The following is a 22297-nucleotide window of genomic DNA, read 5'->3' on the forward strand; positions in this document are numbered from 1 at the left end:
TCTTTTTAATCTTTTTAATCTTTTTAATCTTTTTAATAGATTACTAGTTCTAGCTTTTATATCCTAAAAGTAACGATCTAGTAACGGGCTAGGCTACCTCTATGGCGGCAACGTCTAGCACATTTATCGGAGGCCTGGAATTTACAGGATCTTGGAATTTGCAGGACACTATACTAGAGACCATGTACCCTCTAACAAATTCTCCCTCCACCACCCTCCTCTTACACACACATCTCACAACACCACAGCGCTTTTATTCGAGGCACTTACAGGCGGCGCGTAAGAGGCACTCCATTTATCGAATGCAAATCTAAAAAATGTTCAAGAAAGGCCTGGTAGCACTTGTTCTTTCAGGCACTAAAAGTTAAAGAAAAAGAAAAAGACAGGTGTACCGATAACTGACCCACTGGTTCATGACTTGACAAACGCCGGCAAGTCGCCAACAAATCTCAAGGCGCTGCCGAGAGTAGTTATACCGTTCGCCACCATTGCGTCCTAATGTCATTTTTGGAAGTCGGCGACGGCATCCTGGTGCAACTAGTTAGGTACATACGCGAGTGAGGCCTGTTTTTGGACAGGGTACTAGACAGGTCTCTTTTTTGAAGGGGTTTTTTTCCCCTATCACAACGCTGTCAGGCTGCTACTACGTGTTAAAGATCTTATTTGTTTTTTTAGAAGCCGTGTTAGACGCCTGACAGCGTTATGACAGGGGAAAATTACATGTTGAGTGGAAAACGTGTCCAGTGCCCTGTCAGAAAACAGGCCTCACGCGCGTAGGTAGTTTTTTAAGCTCTTCTAGTGCGGAATTGACCCATGGTCAAGGACCGGGGGGGAAACCCCCATCGAAAAAACCAGCGTGCGTGATAATCTAGTATCCCAACCCCATAAATATGGCGGACGGGAGGAGCCGTGGATCTAAGAAAATGGTGGATCTGGAACAGGTTATCTGAGATCTAGATCACGAGAGCCACGGCACGAGGCGACGGATGCCTTGTCAGATCAATCGCGGGCCATATGCCTAGCTTACTTAAATCGCTGACCAGTCAGTCGGCTTGGTGCGTCTGCTCCCCTGACCACACCTGATGGCGCAACGCTATTTCCAGGTCGAGTGTTCCCCATGGTCTAGACCATCACTCGTCAATAACCAGGCCAAAGGATTAATGCTACCGGTATAGAGAGAGAACTTTTTCGTTCTTTATGTTCTATCAGGTGTATTAAAAGTCGTGCAGCTTGAAAGAGGAGTATAGCAGCGTTACATACAAACAAAGCCTAGGCCGACAGCCCACGGAGTCCTCCTGCAAAACGAAAAAAAAAAGGCACCTCGATATTTGGTCCTTGCTGGCGTACAACAAGGTCCTAGAGGTCGGGTAATGTCCTAATCAAAGACGGCAAAGGTTGCAAGGCGTTCTTTGCCGTCTTCTTTTGTCCTCTGTCGGCTTGCCTGAGCCCATGTTGAACGGTATCCGGCCATCTCGCGGCCTACACTTGGCGCATTCGAACTCGTGCTCGTACTCGTCATCCTGTTTCTAATTTCAGCGTGCACACTACAGCTGCTAGTCATGGAGCCGCGAATCTTGACGACGCGAACGCAAGCCGCCCGCTGATGATCACCAAGAGCCCGCTGCCAGTGCTGCGCATCGGAGAGGAGAGCAGTGTTTGCGGGCTTGAGACGGTTGATTCGGAAGGAGACGAAAGCGTTGCCTCACAGTGGCGCTGCAAACTCGCGCTGTTCGACAAGCTCTTCTGCGATTTTCGTCTGATTTGGTCAGGTAATTAGCTACTTTCTTTTTTTTTTTTTTTTTTTTTTTTTTTTTTTCCAAAAACCGCTTAGGTTTGTGTAGGCTGCCTATAAGGCACCCCCTACAGTGCTGTTGTGCGCTGTTAGTATGTGCTAGCGTGGACCTTGTTCTAATAGCACAGCACAACACATCAAACAAACAAAAAACCGCGACGCGAATCTTTCTCCAGGCACCTTGAAGCGAGCATACCTGAACTCTAGGAAAATGGGACAGAGGTTTCACCTCGTAGCCCCCCGCGCCAAGTTTTCCTTGTCCTGGGGAGGGAAGCTCGGAGAGATTCTCTTTGACGGATCAGCCCAAGTCCTCGTGAGCCTTCTCACTGTCCCTGTCCGGCCGTCGACACCTCGTCTTATCAACAGCCGCCTAGCGACCCAGCTCCAGCGCGGCGGTGATGGCACGCCTTCCACCGACCTCGCCGAGGACAGCTCGGCAAACAGGCTTGCGAAGCGGAAACAACATCAGCGCACGGCGTCTGTGGTGGACTCGCCACCGCGCAAACGGGCAAAGCCCCAAGGTGACAACATCGCCCAGACTGACCAGCCCGTCAAATTCTCTGCGCTTCCGGTGGAAGTGCACCAACTTATCTTCGCCCACATCGAGCTGGTGGACGATGTCGTATGTCTCGGTACCACGAGTCGGTACTTTTGGGCCGTGAGCCAAGAGTATATACACAACTTCTATACTGGTTTCCTGGGGCGGTGGGCTGGCAAGAACATCGTTTGTGTGGGTGAAGACGTGGAAGCAGGTGACTACCCGCCCAAGTTGTTCTCGGAAACTGAGCGAGAGGAGCTTTGGCAGACGAGCACCAACAAGATGTACACCGAGGACTATCCGGATGGAGTGCAATTTCCTCCAGTTCAGTTCACCTTGCATCACTTTTCGTACCCCAACGTTTCTTACATCGAAAAGGACGTCAATTTCCTATCCGAGTCCTTAAAGCTCCTCGCCCGTTGCAGCGCTCGGGGCAGCTACGTGGACGTGGCGTATCTCATAGGCTCGGCGCTCCTCGTGGAGGAGTCCGACTACTGGCCCCAAGACGAGCGCTGGGTACTTCGCAACCTGACGACGAAGGAGTTTGTCCGCGCCGAGGCCGTCGCCCTGAAACCTGAATACATCCACGGACCCAAGATTGACGTGCTCGGATTTGGCGAGGTTGTCATGTCGCGCATCTGCTGGTCCTCGTCATCATCAGCCAGCATGAGCTACAAGGGAAATATCACGAGGGGCGTCTGGGCAGGGCACTGCTTTGACATCACCACACTGTCGAGGCACGCCCAAGAGACCAGAGGCAAAGGCTGGAAAGACGTGAGCAAAGAGGTCATGGAGGAGGTTGCGGGAATCTGGGAGAGCGAGTACGGGTCCGATTGGCGCGAGCAAATTTGTAACCGCCGGCACCAGTCGTATAGGAATCAATAAGCAACGCCGCAGAGCGTCTTCTCATATACTGGTGTTATAAACTGCCAAATCGGGGTCTGCGTTCTACCGATAGGTCTCTGCACCACACGTCGAAGCATAACGGGAGACAAAATGGGTGAATCGCGGGAAATTCGTCTACAAAGACGATCCAGACGCGTGAAATCACAAGGTTGGGAAGCCACGTACGCGCGGAGGAGGTAGGGGCATACTTGAAACCCGTTGTCGACATTAATAAGCCAGATAGCAGAGAGCATTACATGGCGGCTTTTTAGTTGAACTTCTTACCAGGCACCAGCACTTTCAAGAATTATGCAACACGACAACCCCCCCTACGCAACCTAATTAGTCCCGCGTGCCTTGTACCTCGGTTTCTCTTCAAACTAGACGACGCTTCTCATCGCTCTCTAAACTCTCCTCAGCGGGCCTCTTCCGTCCCCCCTGAGCATCTTGCCGCACGCCCTCAAGCAAGACGAGCTTACCATACAGGGCATCGCCGAGAAGCTTCCGCATCCACTCTCCTTGAAGCGGCTCCATTTGCCGTTCCAGAGCCTGAATTTTCGACTCGTAGAGAGACACGTCCATCTGCAACATGGTCCGAACCTTGTGTATAACAAGAACCTGGCGGTTGCCGACGCCGGATTCGTCGAGCTCCGTCTCGAGGCGGACCAGCCCGTCCTTTTTGACGCGCTCTCGGACATGCCAAACCAGGCTGTACGACAGCGTAGAGCGAACTGTCGTGCGGTCCTCTGAGAGTAGAAACTCGTCCAGCTCCTTGCAGGCGCTGCAGGCCGCGTCGCCACATCCTTGCGCCGGAGAGGCCCAACCCTAAAATCATGTGCCGTTAGCTTCATTTGTTTACGTTGTAGGGTGCATTTTGCTGACCTTGAACCGTTCCGTGGGAGCGCTTGGCGCCGGGTCGAAAAAGAATCTTGTCAATACAGTTTCAAAGAAAGCTGCCAGCACTGATGAACTTTGCGGCGTCACGGACTGGTCATTCTTCTGCACAACTTTGACCAGATCACGGAGGAAGTTGGCGATGCCGTATTCCGCTTCGTGCGGAAGCTCGGCAGCCTGGAATCCCCTGCGGCTCTCCTCAAAAATCGGGCAAAGCGTGTCTGAAAGTCCTAAGCCGAGGCTCCGGTCCACCAGCGAGGTAAAGGCACTAGACGAGTAACAGCCCACACCAAACTCGGTGATGCGAACCGAGAAGACCTTGATGCTGTTTCCTAGTATATGCCGGTAAATAGCTTTGGCCTCGTCAGGTGTGAATTCACGCTCTCTCAGTTCAAATACTGTATCCAGGACCCGACGAAGCAACGCCTTGTTGCCGCGCGCGCATAGCTCTGAAAGTACCCTGTCATCCCAGTATTAGCACGAAACTTGGTTTCCCCTTGGGCATTGGCTCTTCGGTCCCATATATCAGGTCTAGGGTAGAAATAACGAGATTGCGTCTCCTTACCTTGTCGAGAGCCACTCGATATCGGCATGATGCGCTTGAATGAGTTTCATGATAAAGTCATGGTCGCCTAAATCTAGCTGCGGCTTTGTCTTGAGCTGGGTTTCCAACGTGGCCTCTTCCCAGCTCCGAAACGACGGTTTCAGGCGAGCGCTAAAATGGAATGCCACGCCATGTAGAATGGACTGCAAAGATGTGAGGCTCATATCCTTCTTCACAACAACTCCTAGCCTAAGACAAGGCGGTCAACACAAAATCTGGCGAGAAAATAGACTGCCAAAGCAGAGTAGCATACCATTTACTCCACTCTTCGTTTTCAAAGTCCCCAGGCTCGGCACGCCTGGAGAAGTCCTGCTCAATATGACGGGCAAGCGTTTTCTGAACATGGGCCAGATGGCAGCCAGCTTTCAGAGCTGCTTCGTACAGGGCGCTGCTGTTAACCGCCAAAGCACAGTCTAGTATCCGCGGCAGAGTCGACGCTGGTTTGTGCCTGGCGCTTTCACAGCAGGCCTTTATGAAACTCGTAGCGTAGGCCACAGATTGGTCGCCGTCCTGATGGTTCTCCAGATCATGCAGTACTTCGGATACCAGAGCATCTACAAGCAAGCCGTCGCGATCCAAACCAAGGAGGGAATCCAGCTTATTCTTGGCCCAGATGACGAGAACCTTGGAGGAATTAGACACATGGGTAGCGGAGCTGGATGAGGGATGGGATATCGAACCGAATCATGATACCTAAAGCGGGCCGGCGCGTGCTCGTTGCCGAGATACTCGGGCTCATCCTCGCTGTCGGCGGCCATATCATCACCATAGAAGGGCTGTGAGCAGAGGATCTCGTCCGTGTGGACAACAATCTCGTGGGCAATCAGTTTCCCTTGAGGGGTATACATATTGTCTAGCACGGTCCATTCCTCGGACTCGTCGAACTCGTCATAGCCCTCCTGGCATTCCTTGTTATGGGTCATGCTCGCCAGGAAAATGGAGAAGCCAATTTTGGAGGCGGCGAGCTGCAGAACCTGGCGCACGACGTCATCCCGCCCCTTGAGGTTTCCCAGCGACAGACTCGACTCACTGTACTGGTGGTCAAGTGGGTAGTACACTTGGCAGTTGAATTGGTCCGTCTCTCGCCAATCGATCAAGATGCGCTGCAGTTTCTCAACCTGGGTGTTGAAGAAGGCGGCCGATTTCGGGCCCTCGACGGTCGGGACGACAATGTTGTATGTTAGCACGAGGCGATAACCGGACCTCAGTTCCTTCACTTGGTGCGAGACGTCGCCGAACCAGGCCATAGCTGTCATGTCAAACTCGGACCCTGGGCCCGTTGCGTACGTGCGGTTCTCCTCTTTAAACGACAGATGGACCTCGCCACCATCGTGCTCCGAGGGCAAGCAAACGACGAGGGTGCCGACCATGCCAGGTTCCTTTTGCGAGTCTTTGTGCTGCTTGAAGAAGGACCCTGGCTCGTAGAGGAGGAGCTTGTGTGGCTTCGCCTGGGCTCCGACTAAGCCAAGTCGCTGGGCGGCCGGAGCAAGTATACCGCTTTCTAGGAACGCTTGCCAGTGCGGGTTGGCGAGTCGAAACTGCGTGTGATCCAGCTGCCACGTCTTGCGAACCGAGTCATCAACGACGGTTTGATGGCCGTTGCCGAAGGGCGCCAGTCGGCACGCTTGCTTGATCTCGTGCGCGACGCGAGGACATAGGGGCAGTGCAACTTTTCCATGGCCCGGAATGTCCAGAGCCGGATTGACAAAGATGTGATAGGAGTCGGTCCAAGAAAAGTCACCGGTGGTCTGAATGCTGCGAAGGCAGCGGAGGAGGTCACTCCGCCACGTCAGGGACTCGTCTGGGGAGTACTCTGAAGAGACACTATCGAAGTCATCCATGTTGCGTACCGTGGAAATGTAGAATGGTTACTATGTCAGCGCGGTTGAGTGTGATGGAGCGTGATGGGGTGGAATCAAGGGGTAAAAGAGCAGGCAGCAGGATCAAATTAGATAATCCCCTCTGAAATGGAAAATCACCAAGGCCCTGAGCTGCAGGAATTAAAAAGGCGGCTACGAACGGTGATAGTGACTGAGGTTGTGACTGATGTTGTGACTGATGCCTAGTGCAAATTGGGTGCCTCAGGTGTTAGTATCGCCTGGTCATGTAAGTCGTAAGTCACCCTTGGCCAAGATATCAGGTGATATCTGTCTATCCCTGCCCTACTCATTTTGAAATCCTTTGGACAATACAAATTGTAACCAAGGATAATAAAATGCCTCCTCATCCACCACGTCCATGACCAACAGGAGGGCAAGTTTCGCTAAGATCTACCCTGCACCTCAGTTGTGCGCCTTAGGGTTTCCCATCGCAAATTTTCTATCAAGACGCTATCAGGTCTCTAACCTCTAACACGGCTGATAGAAAATATAAATATTTTTAACCGGTAATAGCAGCCTGACAGCGTTGTGACAGGGGAAAATTACCTGTTCAAAAACAGGCCTCACTCGCGTATGTAGGCACCTACCTACCTACCTACCCTCCATCGTCGCGTTTGATCATCCGTAAAGCCACAGCCAGTCAACAAACAACCACCGCTCTCCCTTTCATTAATCACACCAGTCGTTCATTCTGGTTCGGCTGCACCAATACAGCCCTACCTCCATACTGTGAGAGATCAAAGACACAACGCAACAGACGACGCGCACACGTGCCACCTCAGCCAAAATAATACTTCAAGACATCTTCCCCCATGCCTCCATCTCGCAGTCCCAAGCCCGTGCCGACCGCTGAACAAGTTCAAGAATGCTCAGATGACCAGAGATGACCTTCGCAGCTTCCGAGTAACCGTAACAACCCATGGACTTTGACAGTGACGAGAAAAACCCCGAGCGTCCCCAGCTGCTGCAGCTCTTGGACCCGAGCGACTGTGCAGTCCTCCATTCTCGACAAGGCCAAACCTTGGGTCGAGGACGATGACTGCACGTCGTTTGACAACTTTTTGCCCGCGAGCCTCCTGAGCGCCAACTCGCCGAGCGGCCACTACAACACCGCGTACCACTTTGCCAGCATACTAGGCGTTCTGGGCCGACGAAAGTATGGACGGGGAATCGCATGAAACACTTCTTGGAAAAGAACTTTTTGGCAGGCACATAGGTACGTTACCCGACGCCAGCTGGGACACATGCGCATTTGCTAACAGAAGCCGTGCTTAGTGATGAGGCTGCCGTAAGATGGTTAGGCGTGCGCTGTACGAACGATTATCTGGGGTACAACAGTCCAATGTTCTGAGGTTTACACGTCCTCCCGATATATCTACGCCCTCTGAGCAGAGCGACTAAGATGATCGTCTTGACCTCGCTGCTGCGGAGGGAGAGCCACCAGTCAAAACTTGAAGTTCTCGGGACATTTGACGTTTGCGTAACGCAGGTGCAGTACTTCCACGAGGGCTTTTCGCAACAAGGACGGCTCTATTGACGAGCGCCCCTTGACGCTGCTCGCGTATAACTCTGGTGATGTTCTCCCGCTACCGAAACACGAATGCGACGGGCCACATGCCGCCTATACTGCCAAATGTATACTTTGCAGGTGTTGCTGTCTCGATATCATTTTCGTATCAAATCGTACCGCTGAAGCGAGACGAAAAGCCTCTAATACAGCACTTTCCGCGGTGTTGCTAAACGGGATTCTTTGCTGCTGCGTGCGTGCGAATGCTGGCTCTGATGTCCCGGCATCTGAGCCACCTACACATCGGCCCCCCCAGCGTCCCCCGTCTGCTTCCATCCTGCACGTCCTGGTCAACGTGCCGCTTCTCTACACCGTGGACAGAGACACCGAGCCTAGATTACCTCGACCCTAAAAGTAAATTTACCTACAAGGACCAGCTTTTCTTTTCAAGTTTAAAGGGTTAAAGTAATAAAATTGATCGTCTAGGTGCTCTTATATATCCTGCTTCAAGTAACATGAGAGAGCACCCTTGAATATAGAAAGCCCATCTCTTTTGCCTCTGACGATGACGAAAGTAAGTAAGGGTGGCATGACAGCTTACCCTGTAGGCAGTCAACGGTCTGAGATGTGTCGCATGCCTGAAAGCATGCTAGGTCGTCCGATGAATATGTCTTGCTTCGTAGTGTGACCCATCTCAAGGACCGTGGCAAGGTTTGCCTCTCCGGACTGCTGTGAAGCCTTTACCTCCTGTCGATGACAAGAACCAGTTCAGGCCCCATACACTCCTCCAGCTCCAACTAGGCCTTTTAGTCCTCCTTGACAAGCTCTGCTTCGCCCTCATCGACAAGCCCTGCCTTTTCCAAGTACTCCAAGACCGCGCTCTCCCAGTTCCGATTCTTCGCCTGCTGTTCCTCCAGCACGATCTTGGCGATGAGTCCCAGGAGCTTCTCGTCCATGACTTTGATGATGACACGGTAGGAGGAGCATGAGTATCCCTTTGTTGGAGCATAACTGAGAAGTTCGTGCTCGGACTTGCTCTCCTTTCCGAGGCGTAAATACCCCCAAGTGCAGGTGGTGTCACTCTCGAGAAGGTGTATAGGGCTGTTCCTGCTGTCGGTGGGGGTGTCCGAGTTGTCAAAGTAGAAAATCACCAGTCGCTCAGGATCTGCGCCCTTCATAGCCGCAAAAGTAAGGCCTTGACTCAAGCGTTCAATAAATCTTGCGAACAACGGCTTGGCAACAACCCAGGGCAAATCGAAGGTACGAGGTTTCATGTCGTCCCAGTCGAGGGGCTGAACATTCCCTCGCGCGCAGTAAACTTCGTAGCTCTTTCTGCTTGGGAAACGAAGCTCGGTGGGGGAATCTGAATTGGATGGTGACATGTTGGCGTTGGACTTTTCAGGTGTTGCTCCGTTGTTCTCGTTGTGGTGTTCTTGCTGTGGTGTTCTTGCTGTGGTGTTGCTGCTCTGTGAGATAGCTGTCCAAGTAGAGGATGGCGAGCCGTTTATATAGATCGCGGCCGTTCCGATGAGCCTGAATGGCGAGACCCAGCTAACAACGCATCTCGCGCTGTGGTGGCTCTGCATGATGGCCACGCTGGATGCCGTACTCGTCAACGAGAATGACAAAGGCCGGATAAGAGACATGGTCGCAAGTCGGGTAGATACACCACCCAGTCAGAGAAGAGAACGAAACGGTTGAGAAATGGGCCGCATCCGAGCCTAGAACTCAGAGAATGTGTTCGACACTGTGAGCCAAGTAACACATAGCGGCCGGAAATGCAAATGCCAACACAGGACAACACGGATAAGACCTGATCAGTGACACATATGCATATGCTCAACGCGAATTGTCGTGTTGATAATGCACGCAGCCACACACCACCTACCACCGTGACACCTCAGCAACTCAGATAGCAAGTTGGCGATGCTGATCTGCGAGGCCAAGCCGATGCATCTTCCAATCAAAGCCGGTTTTCAAGGACTCCTGTCCGACAAAAACTCACTCGCCAAGTCTTGCAGCAACCACCGTGTTGCACGATCACGGCTCAAGCCACCTATGCCGAAGCCCCCTTGGGGGCCGAGACCTGGTGTCTGCGGGTACTATATTGGGCCTCGTGTCACCATTTGGGTGCCTATATCATGTCTCGAATGCTGACAAGAAAACCGCCTTGTGTAATCTGATCGTCCTAGGCACCCGTCGGAGCTGCATTCGCGGGTCAGGGGTGGCGCAGGCATCCCTTTGATCCCGTGTTACACGCAGAGTAGTCAGTCAGCGGAACACGGATGAGGAAACAAAAAAAGGGTAAAGAGACAACCTGGCCAGATACCGACGCAAGGGCAGAGACGGCTACCTAACATCCAAGGGGGCCAAGCCTGCAACCACCCTGAGCGAACCCTGGCTCGGGTACGTCGACCCGACCGTCGTTGGAGCTGTCCGAAATAGGCTTGATAGGGAGAAGAACTATAGCAATATAGTAGTGGCCGACACCATACGTCTGATAGAAGGCGTAACCACACCCCTTAGCGCCGAACTCCTCGTCCAGCTTGAGAAATATCGTGCCCTGGCGAAAGAGGAGGCGGCGAAGACCGACGACAGCCAAGACTTGGAACGCGACGACCTGCACACTCAGGTCGCTGCCACGATATTGACGCAGAGAGCCATAACGGCGACTCGACCAGGCTTCAACGATGGGACCAAGGAACAACCGTACTTCGGGTTCGGAAGTGACACGTGGGACGCACTTGTCAGATATATTAATGACAAGACGCTCAACTTGGCGGCGATGCAGCTAGAACACGCACGCATCGCGACTTAGATCACCACGTTCAACGTGGGTCATCTGGAGTCCATCGCCCAGTACACAAGCGACGTTATGCAGTCCACGTCGGTTATGGAGTTCATCGAGAAGCACCCCGAACGAAAGGGTGCCATCGAGATGCAGATTGCCCAAGCCGCAGCATTCGACCTCATAACGAATCGCAACCAGCCGAAGGACAGGGCGGACCTGGAGCAGCGCGTCGCCGAGATCAACATTACACACTCCGACGATTTTCGACAGACTCGGGAGGGAAACAAACCACAACAACATGGTCGTCGCCGACACCATGCGACTGATGCAAGGCGTCACCACGCCCCTGAGCGCCGAAATCCTGCAGCAGCTCGAAGCCTATAAAAAAGGCAAAGAGAGAACGTTGGAGAAAAGAGAGACGACTCAGCCGCAAGGCAAAACCCGGTTGTTGTCCGCGCGCCGGAAGCCGCATTCGACCTTTCTGTTGCGGCGCAATTCAAGGAGCCCGACAAAGACGATTTCAAGCGCCTGAATGCACAGATTCAGTAGCAGATCGACAACGGCAACCGTGGCCTCCGATACCTGCCCATCCAGCTAGAAACAGCCAAGCTGTTCGTATTTATTGACAGTTCCTTTGCCAACAACAAAGATTTGAGTTCCCAGCTGGGTTATGTGATCGTTTCGGGCAACGAGGAACCCGTCAACCATGCTGAAATTGCCATCCAGGGTAATGTTATCACCTGGAGCTCCACGAAAAGCAAGCGTGTCACCTGGAGCGCGCTGGCATCGGAGCTGTACAGCATGGTTCTGGGTGCTGATGTGGGCTACGCCCTTTCCACCACCCTGAACAGGATCATGGAGTCGATGGGCCTGGCAGCAATTCCAATGGTGGTTTGCACGGATTCGTTCTCGCTATACGAATGCCTGACAAAGCTTGGAACCACCAAGGAAAAACGCCTAATGATCGACATCATGGCGCTGCGCCAGTCCTACGAGCGCCGTGAGCTCGCTGAAGTCCGCTGGATCAACGGTTGGGCAATGAGGAACCTGTCAACTCCGCCGAAATCGCCATCCAGGGCAACATCATTACCTGGAGCTCCACGAAGAGCAAGCGCGTCACCCGAAGCGCGCTGGCGTCAGAGCTTTACAGCATGGTTCTGGGTGCTGATGTGGGCTACGCCCTTTCCACCACCTTGAACAGGATCGCGAAATCGATGGACCTGCCAGCAATTCCGATGGTGGTTTGCACGGATTCGTTCTCACTGTACGAATGCCTGACGAAACTCGGCACCACCAAAGAAACGCCTGATGATCGTGCATGCTTGGATGCTTGTGCCATGTTTCGAGTGTCGTCGTACAATTGCATTAAGAGCGAGGAAAAGGCAGAAGAAAACAAGCTGAGCAGAGAAGAAAGGCAGCTGGCGAGACTTTCTTTGTTCTCTAGCCATGGTCGAGCATTACCCGACTGCTCAACTGTCATCTCATCACTCATCCACCCATCATGACAGACACGAGCAACGACAACCACGCATCCGAGGCCGTCTGCCACGATGGCGTTGAACTACCCGTCACCGATGCTCGAGCAAGTGGTGGGGCAAGTCAACTTCAAGTTTGAGCGCGACCAACAGCGCCCGATATGTCGAGTTTCACACCAGCCGTGTTGGTCCCAAAGCTGAACTTTCCAAACGAATTACTACGAACAAGCGCGCCGTCAACGTCAACGGCCGCGCCCGTCATCCTCAGAACTCTGCTCGGGGCTCCCGCCGTCGTCTCCGCGTTCAGTTGCGTTGCCACGCAAATCCCACACTCAGGTGCTGTCATGCCACCCTTACTTACTTTCATCATCATCAGAGGCAAAAGAGATGGGCTTTCTATATTCAAAGCGTTGCTCTTGATGTTGGTCATTATTTGCTTCGGTGCAAAACTTGACCATGAAGTCTCACGTGCGCCCACGGCCCGTACACCTCGTCAGAGCTTCCAGAAGCCGCGCACGGCGCCGACTTCCACTCCCGGCCCGCCTGTCCATCCTCCGCCGCAGCTCCCCGCGTGGGCTCTACAATCGACTATGCATCGTGTACGAGCGCCCGCAGATATGCCTATAGCCAGATGCTGTCTCCAGAAATCACCAGCCCAGTTGATGGCAAAACAACGTCCAGGTGCTGATCTTATGCCGCGAGTTCTACTTGTCTCGTAGTTCTGCCTCGCAGCCGAGATTCGAGGCGATAGCAATCCTCTCGGACGCATGACTCGAGAGAAGACCTGTAGACAGCGCCAACCCATTTCCACAGGCGATAATCCGCCACAAATCGAGCGTTTCTCTCATACGCAAGCGTCAATTTTCGAGCGACAGCTAGACGGGTAGGGCCAACGGCCTGAAAGTATTCGGTGTCACGCCGGCGCGTCAATTCTTGCGGGTCATCATCAGCGGCGAGGAGCTCCCGTAAATTGATGGCATCGGGTGTCAGGGCCTGCCTGGAGAGTATACTCGGTAGATCAAAGGGTTTACCATCGAAACAGAGTGCGCAAAGTGCTTCTAGATGGTGATAGTCCTGTAGACTATCCATATAAACAATTCGTAAAAATCGGGAGATCGCGGCGCCTGTATTCCAATCTCGCGGAAGCGGATTTGATTGGACACAGGTGTGTGCATCGTGAGAAAAGCTATCACGATCGGCGTTTGCGTCGTAAGAAAAGCCATCACGATAGGCGTCATGGAGTCGAGGATCGGTTACCACGTCTCGGGGATGTGGGAGACCAGGGGCCGTACAGAGCTGGGCAGGAGGAACAGTAAATGAAAATGCCCAGTCGATAATGCAGGTGATGTTGAACTCTTCGTCAATAAAGATATTCTGGTCACTAAGATCTGGGTGGCAGAGTGGGAACCCAGCTCCTTGCTCTTCTCTCTCCCCTGTTAGTAGAGGTATGATAGCATCACGTAGAAAGTGGCCAGTAATGCTGTATTGTAGGCGGTTCTCACTTGACTCCACCTTACCTCCAAGGATGGCGAAGTCGTTCCAAGAATCTGTTGCAAGAAGGTAGTCTGATATATTGGTATACTCTTGAGGAACTGGGATTGGAGCCATAAATAAGTGATGGCCCATTGAAAGCTGCTCCGCATGGAGTTGTAGAGCAGCCACAAGCGATGTGTAGAACTCCCGCGAGGAGGTGAAAGGACCGCGCGTAATTTCTTGAATACTATCGCGACCTTCAAAGAGATGTCCAGGAGAACAGCATTGCTGGATGCCGAAAGCTCCATCGGCGCCTTCAAAGAGCGACCCAATACTCGGGAATCGAAGTTGGTATAACTGCGACGAATAGTATCCCAACTGTTGCATGACCTTCATTCTGTCGTCATGATGCATCGTCTTTCTCGGCTGTGTTTGTAGTGTGTGCTGCGGGCTTGAGAGGCGCTGCGCTTGCCAGTCGTGTGCAGCGAGGGCGATCCCAGACGCTTTACTCATCAGAATATATGGCACCCCGACATCGTTTGATTTGTCTGTGCTGGGCACCTGTCAGCTTTGAATAAGTCCAGCCAGGCGTTCCTTGACATACCAGTAATGGAAAACCTCTGGGATTGGAATCGAGGTGTTCCCTCGAACGAATTTCATAGCCGCAACTTCACTGGCCAGAACATTACTCGCTAACGTGACATCACTTGACGCAAAGCGATTTTGGTGCGGTGATCGGAAAACCCATTCTACTCCATCCTGAAAGCGTAGAAATATGGCCCAGTTGAACGCTCCTGACGCGGGTCGCTGGGACTGGTCGCAGTTACATGGCTGGCCACGTATTCGCTCCGCTAAACGGAGGACAGCCGTGATCTCAAACTCAGAATAAGCATATATGTTTTCTCGTCGCTGCGAAGGCATCAACTTGATGAAAGATGGCAAGTATACAGTGTTATTGAGGGGTAAATTAGAAGCAGGTGTGGATCCCACTTTTTGGTGTTGTGTTGTGATATTTAGGTGCCTGATATTTATTAGGGCAAGATAGAGCACCAGCAAAAGTGGTGGGCATGATCGGGTATCTTGCCCTACATCAACCGAATAATCTTACTAATACAAGCATCGCATCTTTTCTCTGCTTCAAGTGTACCTACAGCGCGACGACTGCATCCTTCTAAGTTGCTACGCTCCCTCGTCACAATGGCTACTACTGGCATCACCACCGTCAAGCTACAGTCGCTCCCTCTCGTGGCTAGCGGAAAGGTACGCGAGCTGTACAGCGTTGATGACGCCTCGCTGCTCATGGCCGTGACCGACCGTATCTCGGCCTATGACGAGATCCTCTCCAATGGTGTTCCTAATAAAGGGCATATCCTTTGTCAGCTGTCCTCACACTAGTTTGACATCCTCCGCCAGCGAGTTACCGAGCTCAAGCACCATGTAATCAGCATGAGTCCTCCGGCGGAAATCGTCACTACCGTAGAGCGCGCCCTTCTTCGCGGCCGCTGCATGCACATCCGTTCCCTCAAGGTCTTTCCGATTGAGGCGATCCGTCCGTGGTTACATCACGGGCTCAGCCTGGAGCGAATACTCCAAGAGCGGAACTGTCCACGGAATCCAAGTTCCGAACGGACTTCAGCTCTGCCAGGAATCCCTATCGGCGAAAAGGACGAGAACATTTCGCCAGAACAGGCTCGGAAACTAGTCGGCGACAAGTAGTTACGCCAACCAGATCGAGGCCTAAAAAGGGCAAATAACGGCTGCGGGGACCTTATGAAACTAAACTAAAAATAAACCCTTGAATTCTATAAATAATTCCAAGTCCCATCTAACAGGTCTCGTGGGGCTTACACTAGTTAATCGTGGGGTTGGTAAAAGACCGCATCTACGCTTGATCAAGTTTAGATTGAGCCATTCAGCCCATGAACTGCTCAGTAAGCCTAGTCCCACCACGGACTTACACAACAAAATGATCATCTCGGCGCGCGGCTCCCGTATGCTGGGGACAAAAAAGTTGATTGTACAATCCGACCCAGCAAACGATCCAAGCCCAAGGCATCTCCATGATGACCTCAGGCACAGCGGACAGGACGGCGGAACAATGTTCAGCCGCTCAAATGTACACATGCGCATAGTTTGAACCAGGCTGTGACGCGCTCTGCTAGTTAGCTGATCCAGCAACTCGAAACAAAAATGATGAATCGAATAAAAGCAACCCTGGCGCATGCCCGCAGTCGCATTCACAAGCTCTCTGCGCCGCCATTGCCGCTCCCGTCGCCAAAGCCGGTCGTCAGCGCTCGACGATTCCCCGAAGAACCGGATTACTACGGACCTGGAGGGTTTCACCGCGTCTCGCTAGGCGACACTTTTGATTCTGCGCGATACACCATCCTACGAAAGATCGGATACGGACAGTACTCCACCGTGTGGCTTGCCCGAGACTTGAAGTAAGCTTCCTCCTCAAAAAAAAAAAAGAATGTATCCGGCGTGCTGATGGCGCGCGCGCAGATGCCAGCGATACGTGGCGGTCAAGCTGCTGAGGGCGGATTGCTACGGCACCCCTCATCATATTTTTGAGCGCGAGATCCTCGCGCGCATCTCCGACGTGTCCCGGACCAGCTCGCATCCGGGCTGTCGGCACCTGCTGCCTTGCCGGGAGCAGTTTAGCCATCGGGGTCCCAACGGAGACCACGTTGGCCTTGTGTTCGACGTGCTGGGCCACCATCTCAGCTTCCAAGCTGCCAAGTATAAAGACGGAAGGCTGCCGGTAAAGGCAGTCAAGGAGATTGCGCGGCAGCTTCTGAGGGGGCTGGACTTTCTTCACGGAGAATGCGGCGTCATTCACACAGGTACGGCGCCAATGCAGTGCGTAACCAAAACCTGGTTTGGTTCATTGCTGATTCTGACCACTAGATCTAAAGCCGACGAATATACTTTTGGAGTTGGAAACCCCAGACGAGACCATTTCGCAGTACCTCGAATCTGTTCCTCCGCGGACGACCAATGACCACAATGGCGCTGTAGTCCCACTCCGGGAGGTCATCACGACACCGCTCGTCTCCGAAGTGGCATTGCTGCACGTCAGGATTATCGACTTTGGCGTTTGTGCGTCAATCCATCAGCCTGTTCTCCGGCTGGAAAAAGCAAGACCCCGACTGACCTGCCCTTAGCTTCTTGGAGGGAAAAACATCTATCAGATCGAATCCAGTCACCCGCGCTGAGAGCACCTGAAGTAACCCTTGGCGCGCCCTGGGATACTGGAGTTGATATATGGAGCCTCGGATGCCTTGTAAGCATAGAAACCGGCCGTTCTGTGCTAAAATAACTGATGCCAACTTTTCTGCCTGATGCAAACCAGATTGTGGAGTTTGTTCAAGGCATAATTCTCTTTTCTGGAAATGCGTCAAAGAACGGGACATGGACCGCCGAGGATGACCAATTGGCAAGAATGGTCGAAATCCTCGGCCAGTTTCCGCCCGGCCTGCTTAGCCAGGGGCGTCGCTCGGCAGAGTTTTTTGATGCAAAAGGTATCATCCCCTGTATTCCATCGCACGGTCAGTTGCGCTATTCTTTGCTCACACGTCAAATCTATAGGGGCGCTTTTTCGAATTCCCAATATGAAGGCGACGAGCCTCGAGCGCTTGCTCAATGGCCAAGTGAAACTCTTTATAAGGCCTGCTGATATGCCCGAGACCGAAATTGGTACTTTCATCGACTTTATACAAGGCATGCTCGAAATCGACCCGACGGTGCGCAAATCTGCCGCAGAATTGCTGCAACACGGGTGGCTCTCTTAGTTCCTGCGCGGCTGCAGATATGGAAAGAGGATGACAGCATTTGAGACTGCTAAGCACAAGAAACTCGTACGGGTAGCTCTTACGTACGTCCTGTTACTGTGCGATACATTTTATGCTGACCACGGTATCGCAGACCTAGGGGGGCAATGTACAAGCTTCAATCAGACGAGCAAAACACCACTGAGCGCAGCGCTCATGGAGTAATCATATTGCACTGCATACCACGGTGCCATTGCCATTCAAACCATCATCTTTCAATGCCACAGTTTGCGGCGCCCAGATACTCTTATACTTGTAATGTCGTGCTACAAAATGAAACAAGAAACAAACTCCTCTCCAACACGTCAACAGGGAAGCCTGTCCTGCGAGCCAGCACTTCTACGCATCGTGAGATGCCTTTTCCTAGCGATTTAGCCCACGGCACATCATACACGCAGCCAACAGGTCGCACCCAAGGGCGCCTGCCCAACTCAACGAAGGAATAGTGCCTCCGATCCGTTTCGTACAGATCTCGTTCGATCAATGTGATCTAAGCCGAGGAAGTCGTCCTCGGATGTAACCATGCTCCAGAGCTCATCGTCTACCAAGTGTTAGCAACGATCATGATAGGGGAGCGGCATAAACACTTACCATCTTCAAGGTAGCGAGGTTTTGACGGGTTGCTTCTACGCACAACGGCAAATTTAATCTTTTCGAAGCTCTTGCCCTTGAGACCCGTTCTCTTTTCCAGACGCCTCTTGGTATCTGTAAACTTCTCTCCCTGCGTCGTGTTAGTCCCATCTGGCAATATTGCATGACCACTAATAAGCTACAAGACGTACCTCAACGAGAAGAAATTTGAACGGCACACCGTGAGTGCGGTTGGGTTCGTTCTGGAAGTGGAACACCTGAATAAAGTTGGCTTCGTTGGCGTCATGCTCCTCGGTGGGCACCCGTTCTGCGTAGATTTGCGTATAGTCGCTAAGATTTTGCACAGCATGCTCGCGGACAGGTTCCCGATAGAATTTGTTAGAACTCGTTTCGTAAACGCGTATCCGTCCTCCTTCGGCCTCGTCTGCAATCTTGGCTTTTTTGACCAGAGCCTGGATCAAATCCTCAACCGTTCCAGTTTTTGGCACCAAGAGATCGTATTGCTCTTCCTTGGTGAGACCTTCACTGAGCCAAGTAACCTTGATACTCTTCTTGGTATCCAATTCTGCTAGACTCATCTCGAGCACTTCAAAGTAAAATGCGTCATTCCTTTGACTTGAGTTCAGGCTGCCTCCGGTCGGGTTGAGAATTTGTCGTAGGGTTGGGTTAGTACCTCGCCTCACCGGCGCCTTGGGGTTGTTTGTAGACGCGCTGACAGTCCATAGACGAATGTGTGTTGGTTCCACGTTGAGGTAGGTTCCCACGCTCTCGGACAATGTGTCGTAGTTGATCTTGGAGTTGAGAACAAGCTCAAACGCGGGATACTTTTCCTGGTCGCATCGAGCAGGATGAGCGTGAAATCTCACAGTCCTCTTGTGCTCCAAAAAGTCATAGTACTCTCTAGCATCCTCCATACGATCGCTTGGTGAAGCCTGTTCTTTGCTGGGCGCATCCGACATGCGGGCCTGAAACTTGTGTTCTGATGTCTTTTGGAAACATATAATGTCACCATCCTGCAGCTCAGCCATCTTCAGAGTAAACTTAGGTTTAAGAGGCTCAATCATGTTGGGCTTGATTTCTTCCCATAGCAAAAGGCGTTCATCATCAGCCAACTTGGGCTCCCAGCCCATGGCGGCGTGGATCAGCGGCACCATGTCTTCGATTCTCTTATCCTTGGGCATGTAGACGTGACCCACGCCGTGGAGCGCCTGCTTATCCACGTCAAAGTGCTTGAGCAAAAGGAGAATTGTATCCTCCTTAGCACCATTGGAAGCAGGAGCTTGATATGAGGGCCAGATGGCAAATCCGTCGTTGTCAACCTCGGTTGCGACCTCGGCCCAAAGTCGAAGACTCGAGTCTCTGTGTGCGGCGGAGCGGGCATAAGTCTCCTCCACAGTCAGACGCAAATCCATAACAGGCTGATCAGGGCGTATCGTTTTATTTTGTCGGTTCACCATAAGCCAAAGACGGACCTTTCGGGGGTCTTGATCTATGTCCACGGCTACCTGTTGCACGAAGTCTTCCATGAGAGTTGCCTTCTTGACACGATACGACCTAGGAGCTGATTCATCCTCGGGGTTGCTGTTGTCAAAGCGACCCATGTCTGTACCGCCAAAGTTGCGAAAGGTCTGGCTGGTGATGACCTTGGCCATCATGTAGAGGTGGGCTTCACGTTGTTCCTTGCGACGGGTTTCCTTGAGCGCATTCTCTTCTTCAAAACGCTGCTGGAGGTGGGCGGGGATATCATTCTGGGTAACGTCACGGAGGATCTTGTCAACGCGGGTTTGACGGATGTAAACCAGCATATAAGCGCTGTTCTGGCGAACAGTTGGTGCTTTTTTCTGCAGAGGAGCTCTGGTATAGCCTTCAGGGACACGCTCCTCGCCGCCATAGTTTTCTTCCAAAACCTCGCGCAGAGTAGCCTTGGTGACCTTGTCATCGTCATACTTGTAGAACCAGCCGTCCTTCTTGGGTTTGATGAAGGCGTAGTAGTGGCCAGCATTAAGGTCACCGCTGTGAACAAGTACGCCGTGCAGCTGATATACCCAAGACTCGGATCTGTCAGCATCATCATTCAAGTAAGGCGCAGCGTCAAAAACGTCGGGGAATTCGTAGCGATCGTTGATTTTCATCATCATATCCCGTTGAATGTCGTACTCAAATCGCTTGAGTTGAAGGTGGAGGACATCGGGGAAGCTGTTAAAAATGACGCCCTTGTTTGCGTCCTGTAGCTTGTGCTCGTCGCCGGCAAAATACTGATTCTCGCCGTCCATCTTTTCGACCTCGATGTAGTCCCGGAAGCTGTCGAGGAGTCTCTGGTTACCGCTGACGTTGAGCTGAATATCCCAAAAATCTTCGACACGACTTGATTCATAGTCGACATTGATACAAGAAATGTACGTCTTGATCTTGCCGCTGAACATTTCGGGGAGAACATTTTCGGACGTGGTGCCCTTCATTCTTTCCTCGAGTCTCTCCATGAGCTTGCGCGAGAGTTCTTGAACATCTTGTTGCTCGAATATGTGCCTTGTTTCCCAACCGAAAGATTTGGTTAGCTCATTTGTGCCCACAGCCTGGTCTGAAGTCTGCAATTGGTAAAATAAACGCTGTAGGGTGTATGCAGAGTTTGTGAGGCTGTCATCATTTTCTGTGGGGATTTCGTAAACGGCCTACTAATGTCAGCGCAAGTTGTTGCAGGCAGAAGACTATGCTTACCTGGCGGAAGGCGTTGGTAAAATATAACGACTGGAGAAGGGAGTTGAGGTAGCACGTGGCGCCTTGGTTCTTGAGACCGACATAGCCGGTTTCCTTTTTGGAGTCGTAGTTGACAAAGTTGTGCCAAAGAACGCCGGTTTCGTCTTCGACGATGCGGACATAGGCAGTGATGTTGGCCGTCTCATTCTCAAGAAGAGGTCTAGAGCTATTCTCCCAGGGTATGTTGAACATTCTCCTGCTCTCTACGAAACGTGTGAAGCCCCAATCGCCCTCTTCCTTGGTGAAGCGATGATGCGCGGCATGGTTGGTGTATAGGCTAGGGTCGTCGGGGTTCCAGAGAACCAGAGCAAACTGAACACAGCAGCTCCAGTTGTCCGGTATGGCGTCGGCTTCGAAACCGTGCTCGAGGTAGATGGAGCAGTGATCGGTGTTATTTCCGTGGGGAAAGAGTAGAATGCGCCTAGAGCAGCTGTTAGCATGATGTGGCGAGAGACGGGGCAAGGTCGTGGAGGGCGACGCACCAAGGGTTTCCGCCAGCTTGGAAGACAGGACCATGTTCCTTCTTGCCAAGACTACGCCAGTTTTCAACGGTCCATGTGTTTACACTGTCCTCGAGGATCTTGGGCTGGTCGGCCAGAGGGGGAAGAACAATCTCCTTCATGGCGTCATCTGCGACGAGGTGGAAAGAAGATATCAGCATGGGGGCCTTTGGAGGTGATGAAGAAGAGCAGTTGACGGCATGAGTACATACAGTCGTTGGCCAGAGGGAGATCTTGGAGGGCTTCAGTGTCTTGATCGGCATTGTCGGGGTTTATGATGGCGATGGAATCGTGGTCGGCGAGGCTGGAGACGTCGACGTACTCGTGATCGACATCCATCTCGCTGGGAGAGGGAATGTTATAGCTCTGGGTGGAGATGGTGATGTTAGTAACGCGCAGGCGCGGCGATGGCGAGGATTCGGAGTCCGAGCTGTCCATTGGGGCGATGAAGAAAAGGATATGAAGAAAAGTGGTATCAAGAGGTGCAAAATCTGGGTATTGGATGCTGAAGCTTGGGCGGGCGGGGCTAGAGATGTGGTGTGCATAGGCTGCGCGGAGAAACTGCTGCTGCGAGGGAAACGACGAAGCAATGCGACTGGGCGACGGTCAAGGTTGAGAATCAGGACCGGGTGAAGTGATGCAGACTGGGGGGAGCAGGAAGCGTCGCCGTGGCAGCTGGAGCAGAAAAATTATCGTGAGGCAGCAAGCGCAGGGACGGGGGCAAGACGGCAGGCGACGGGGGCATCGAGGGCGAGGAGCGACTGACCATGGTTGCCAATT

The 22297-nt window shown here is 52.5% G+C and overlaps 8 protein-coding genes across 8 annotated transcripts; 5 read left to right on the top strand and 3 right to left on the bottom strand.

The window, feature by feature from the left end:
• Positions 1–2003: 2003 nt before the first annotated feature.
• On the top strand, positions 2004–3215 carry CCM_09133 (uncharacterized protein; the record flags this gene model as incomplete). The annotated part of the gene is made up of 1 exon (XM_006674267.1): positions 2004–3215. The coding sequence occupies one exon, from the start codon at positions 2004–2006 to the stop codon at positions 3213–3215; it is 1212 nt and encodes a 403-aa protein (XP_006674330.1).
• Positions 3216–3590: 375 nt separating this feature from the next.
• Positions 3591–6554, bottom strand: CCM_09134 (uncharacterized protein; the record flags this gene model as incomplete). The annotated part of the gene is made up of 5 exons (XM_006674268.1): positions 3591–4040; positions 4098–4569; positions 4675–4902; positions 4967–5337; positions 5394–6554. The coding sequence occupies 5 exons, from the start codon at positions 6552–6554 to the stop codon at positions 3591–3593; spliced, it is 2682 nt and encodes an 893-aa protein (XP_006674331.1).
• Positions 6555–6680: 126 nt separating this feature from the next.
• Positions 6681–8512, top strand: CCM_09135 (uncharacterized protein; the record flags this gene model as incomplete). Its single annotated transcript, XM_006674269.1, has 6 exons — positions 6681–6734; positions 6780–6819; positions 7154–7164; positions 7589–7749; positions 8089–8228; positions 8313–8512. The coding sequence occupies 6 exons, from the start codon at positions 6681–6683 to the stop codon at positions 8510–8512; spliced, it is 606 nt and encodes a 201-aa protein (XP_006674332.1).
• Positions 8513–9627: 1115 nt separating this feature from the next.
• Positions 9628–12088, top strand: CCM_09136 (uncharacterized protein; the record flags this gene model as incomplete). The annotated part of the gene is made up of 4 exons (XM_006674270.1): positions 9628–9705; positions 10466–10846; positions 10919–11119; positions 11441–12088. 4 exons carry the CDS (start codon positions 9628–9630, stop codon positions 12086–12088), a joined length of 1308 nt encoding a protein of 435 aa, XP_006674333.1.
• A 968-nt stretch (positions 12089–13056) lies between these two features.
• On the bottom strand, positions 13057–14499 carry CCM_09137 (uncharacterized protein; the record flags this gene model as incomplete). The annotated part of the gene is made up of 2 exons (XM_006674271.1): positions 13057–14392; positions 14444–14499. 2 exons carry the CDS (start codon positions 14497–14499, stop codon positions 13057–13059), a joined length of 1392 nt encoding a protein of 463 aa, XP_006674334.1.
• A 537-nt stretch (positions 14500–15036) lies between these two features.
• CCM_09138 (phosphoribosylaminoimidazole-succinocarboxamide synthase) lies at positions 15037–15555 on the top strand (the record flags this gene model as incomplete). The annotated part of the gene is made up of 2 exons (XM_006674272.1): positions 15037–15189; positions 15235–15555. 2 exons carry the CDS (start codon positions 15037–15039, stop codon positions 15553–15555), a joined length of 474 nt encoding a protein of 157 aa, XP_006674335.1.
• A 474-nt stretch (positions 15556–16029) lies between these two features.
• On the top strand, positions 16030–17633 carry CCM_09139 (protein kinase, putative; the record flags this gene model as incomplete). The annotated part of the gene is made up of 6 exons (XM_006674273.1): positions 16030–16283; positions 16345–16685; positions 16750–16941; positions 17034–17125; positions 17195–17390; positions 17431–17633. The coding sequence occupies 6 exons, from the start codon at positions 16030–16032 to the stop codon at positions 17631–17633; spliced, it is 1278 nt and encodes a 425-aa protein (XP_006674336.1).
• A 470-nt stretch (positions 17634–18103) lies between these two features.
• CCM_09140 (ubiquitin C-terminal hydrolase (HAUSP), putative) lies at positions 18104–21955 on the bottom strand (the record flags this gene model as incomplete). The annotated part of the gene is made up of 6 exons (XM_006674274.1): positions 18104–18213; positions 18264–18393; positions 18455–20932; positions 20979–21438; positions 21500–21647; positions 21730–21955. The coding sequence occupies 6 exons, from the start codon at positions 21953–21955 to the stop codon at positions 18104–18106; spliced, it is 3552 nt and encodes a 1183-aa protein (XP_006674337.1).
• Positions 21956–22297: the final 342 nt, after the last annotated feature.

The sequence above is a fragment of the Cordyceps militaris genome (genome assembly GCF_000225605.1).
Source record: "Cordyceps militaris CM01 unplaced genomic scaffold CCM_S00008, whole genome shotgun sequence".
Taxonomy (NCBI): Eukaryota; Fungi; Ascomycota; class Sordariomycetes; order Hypocreales; family Cordycipitaceae; genus Cordyceps; species Cordyceps militaris.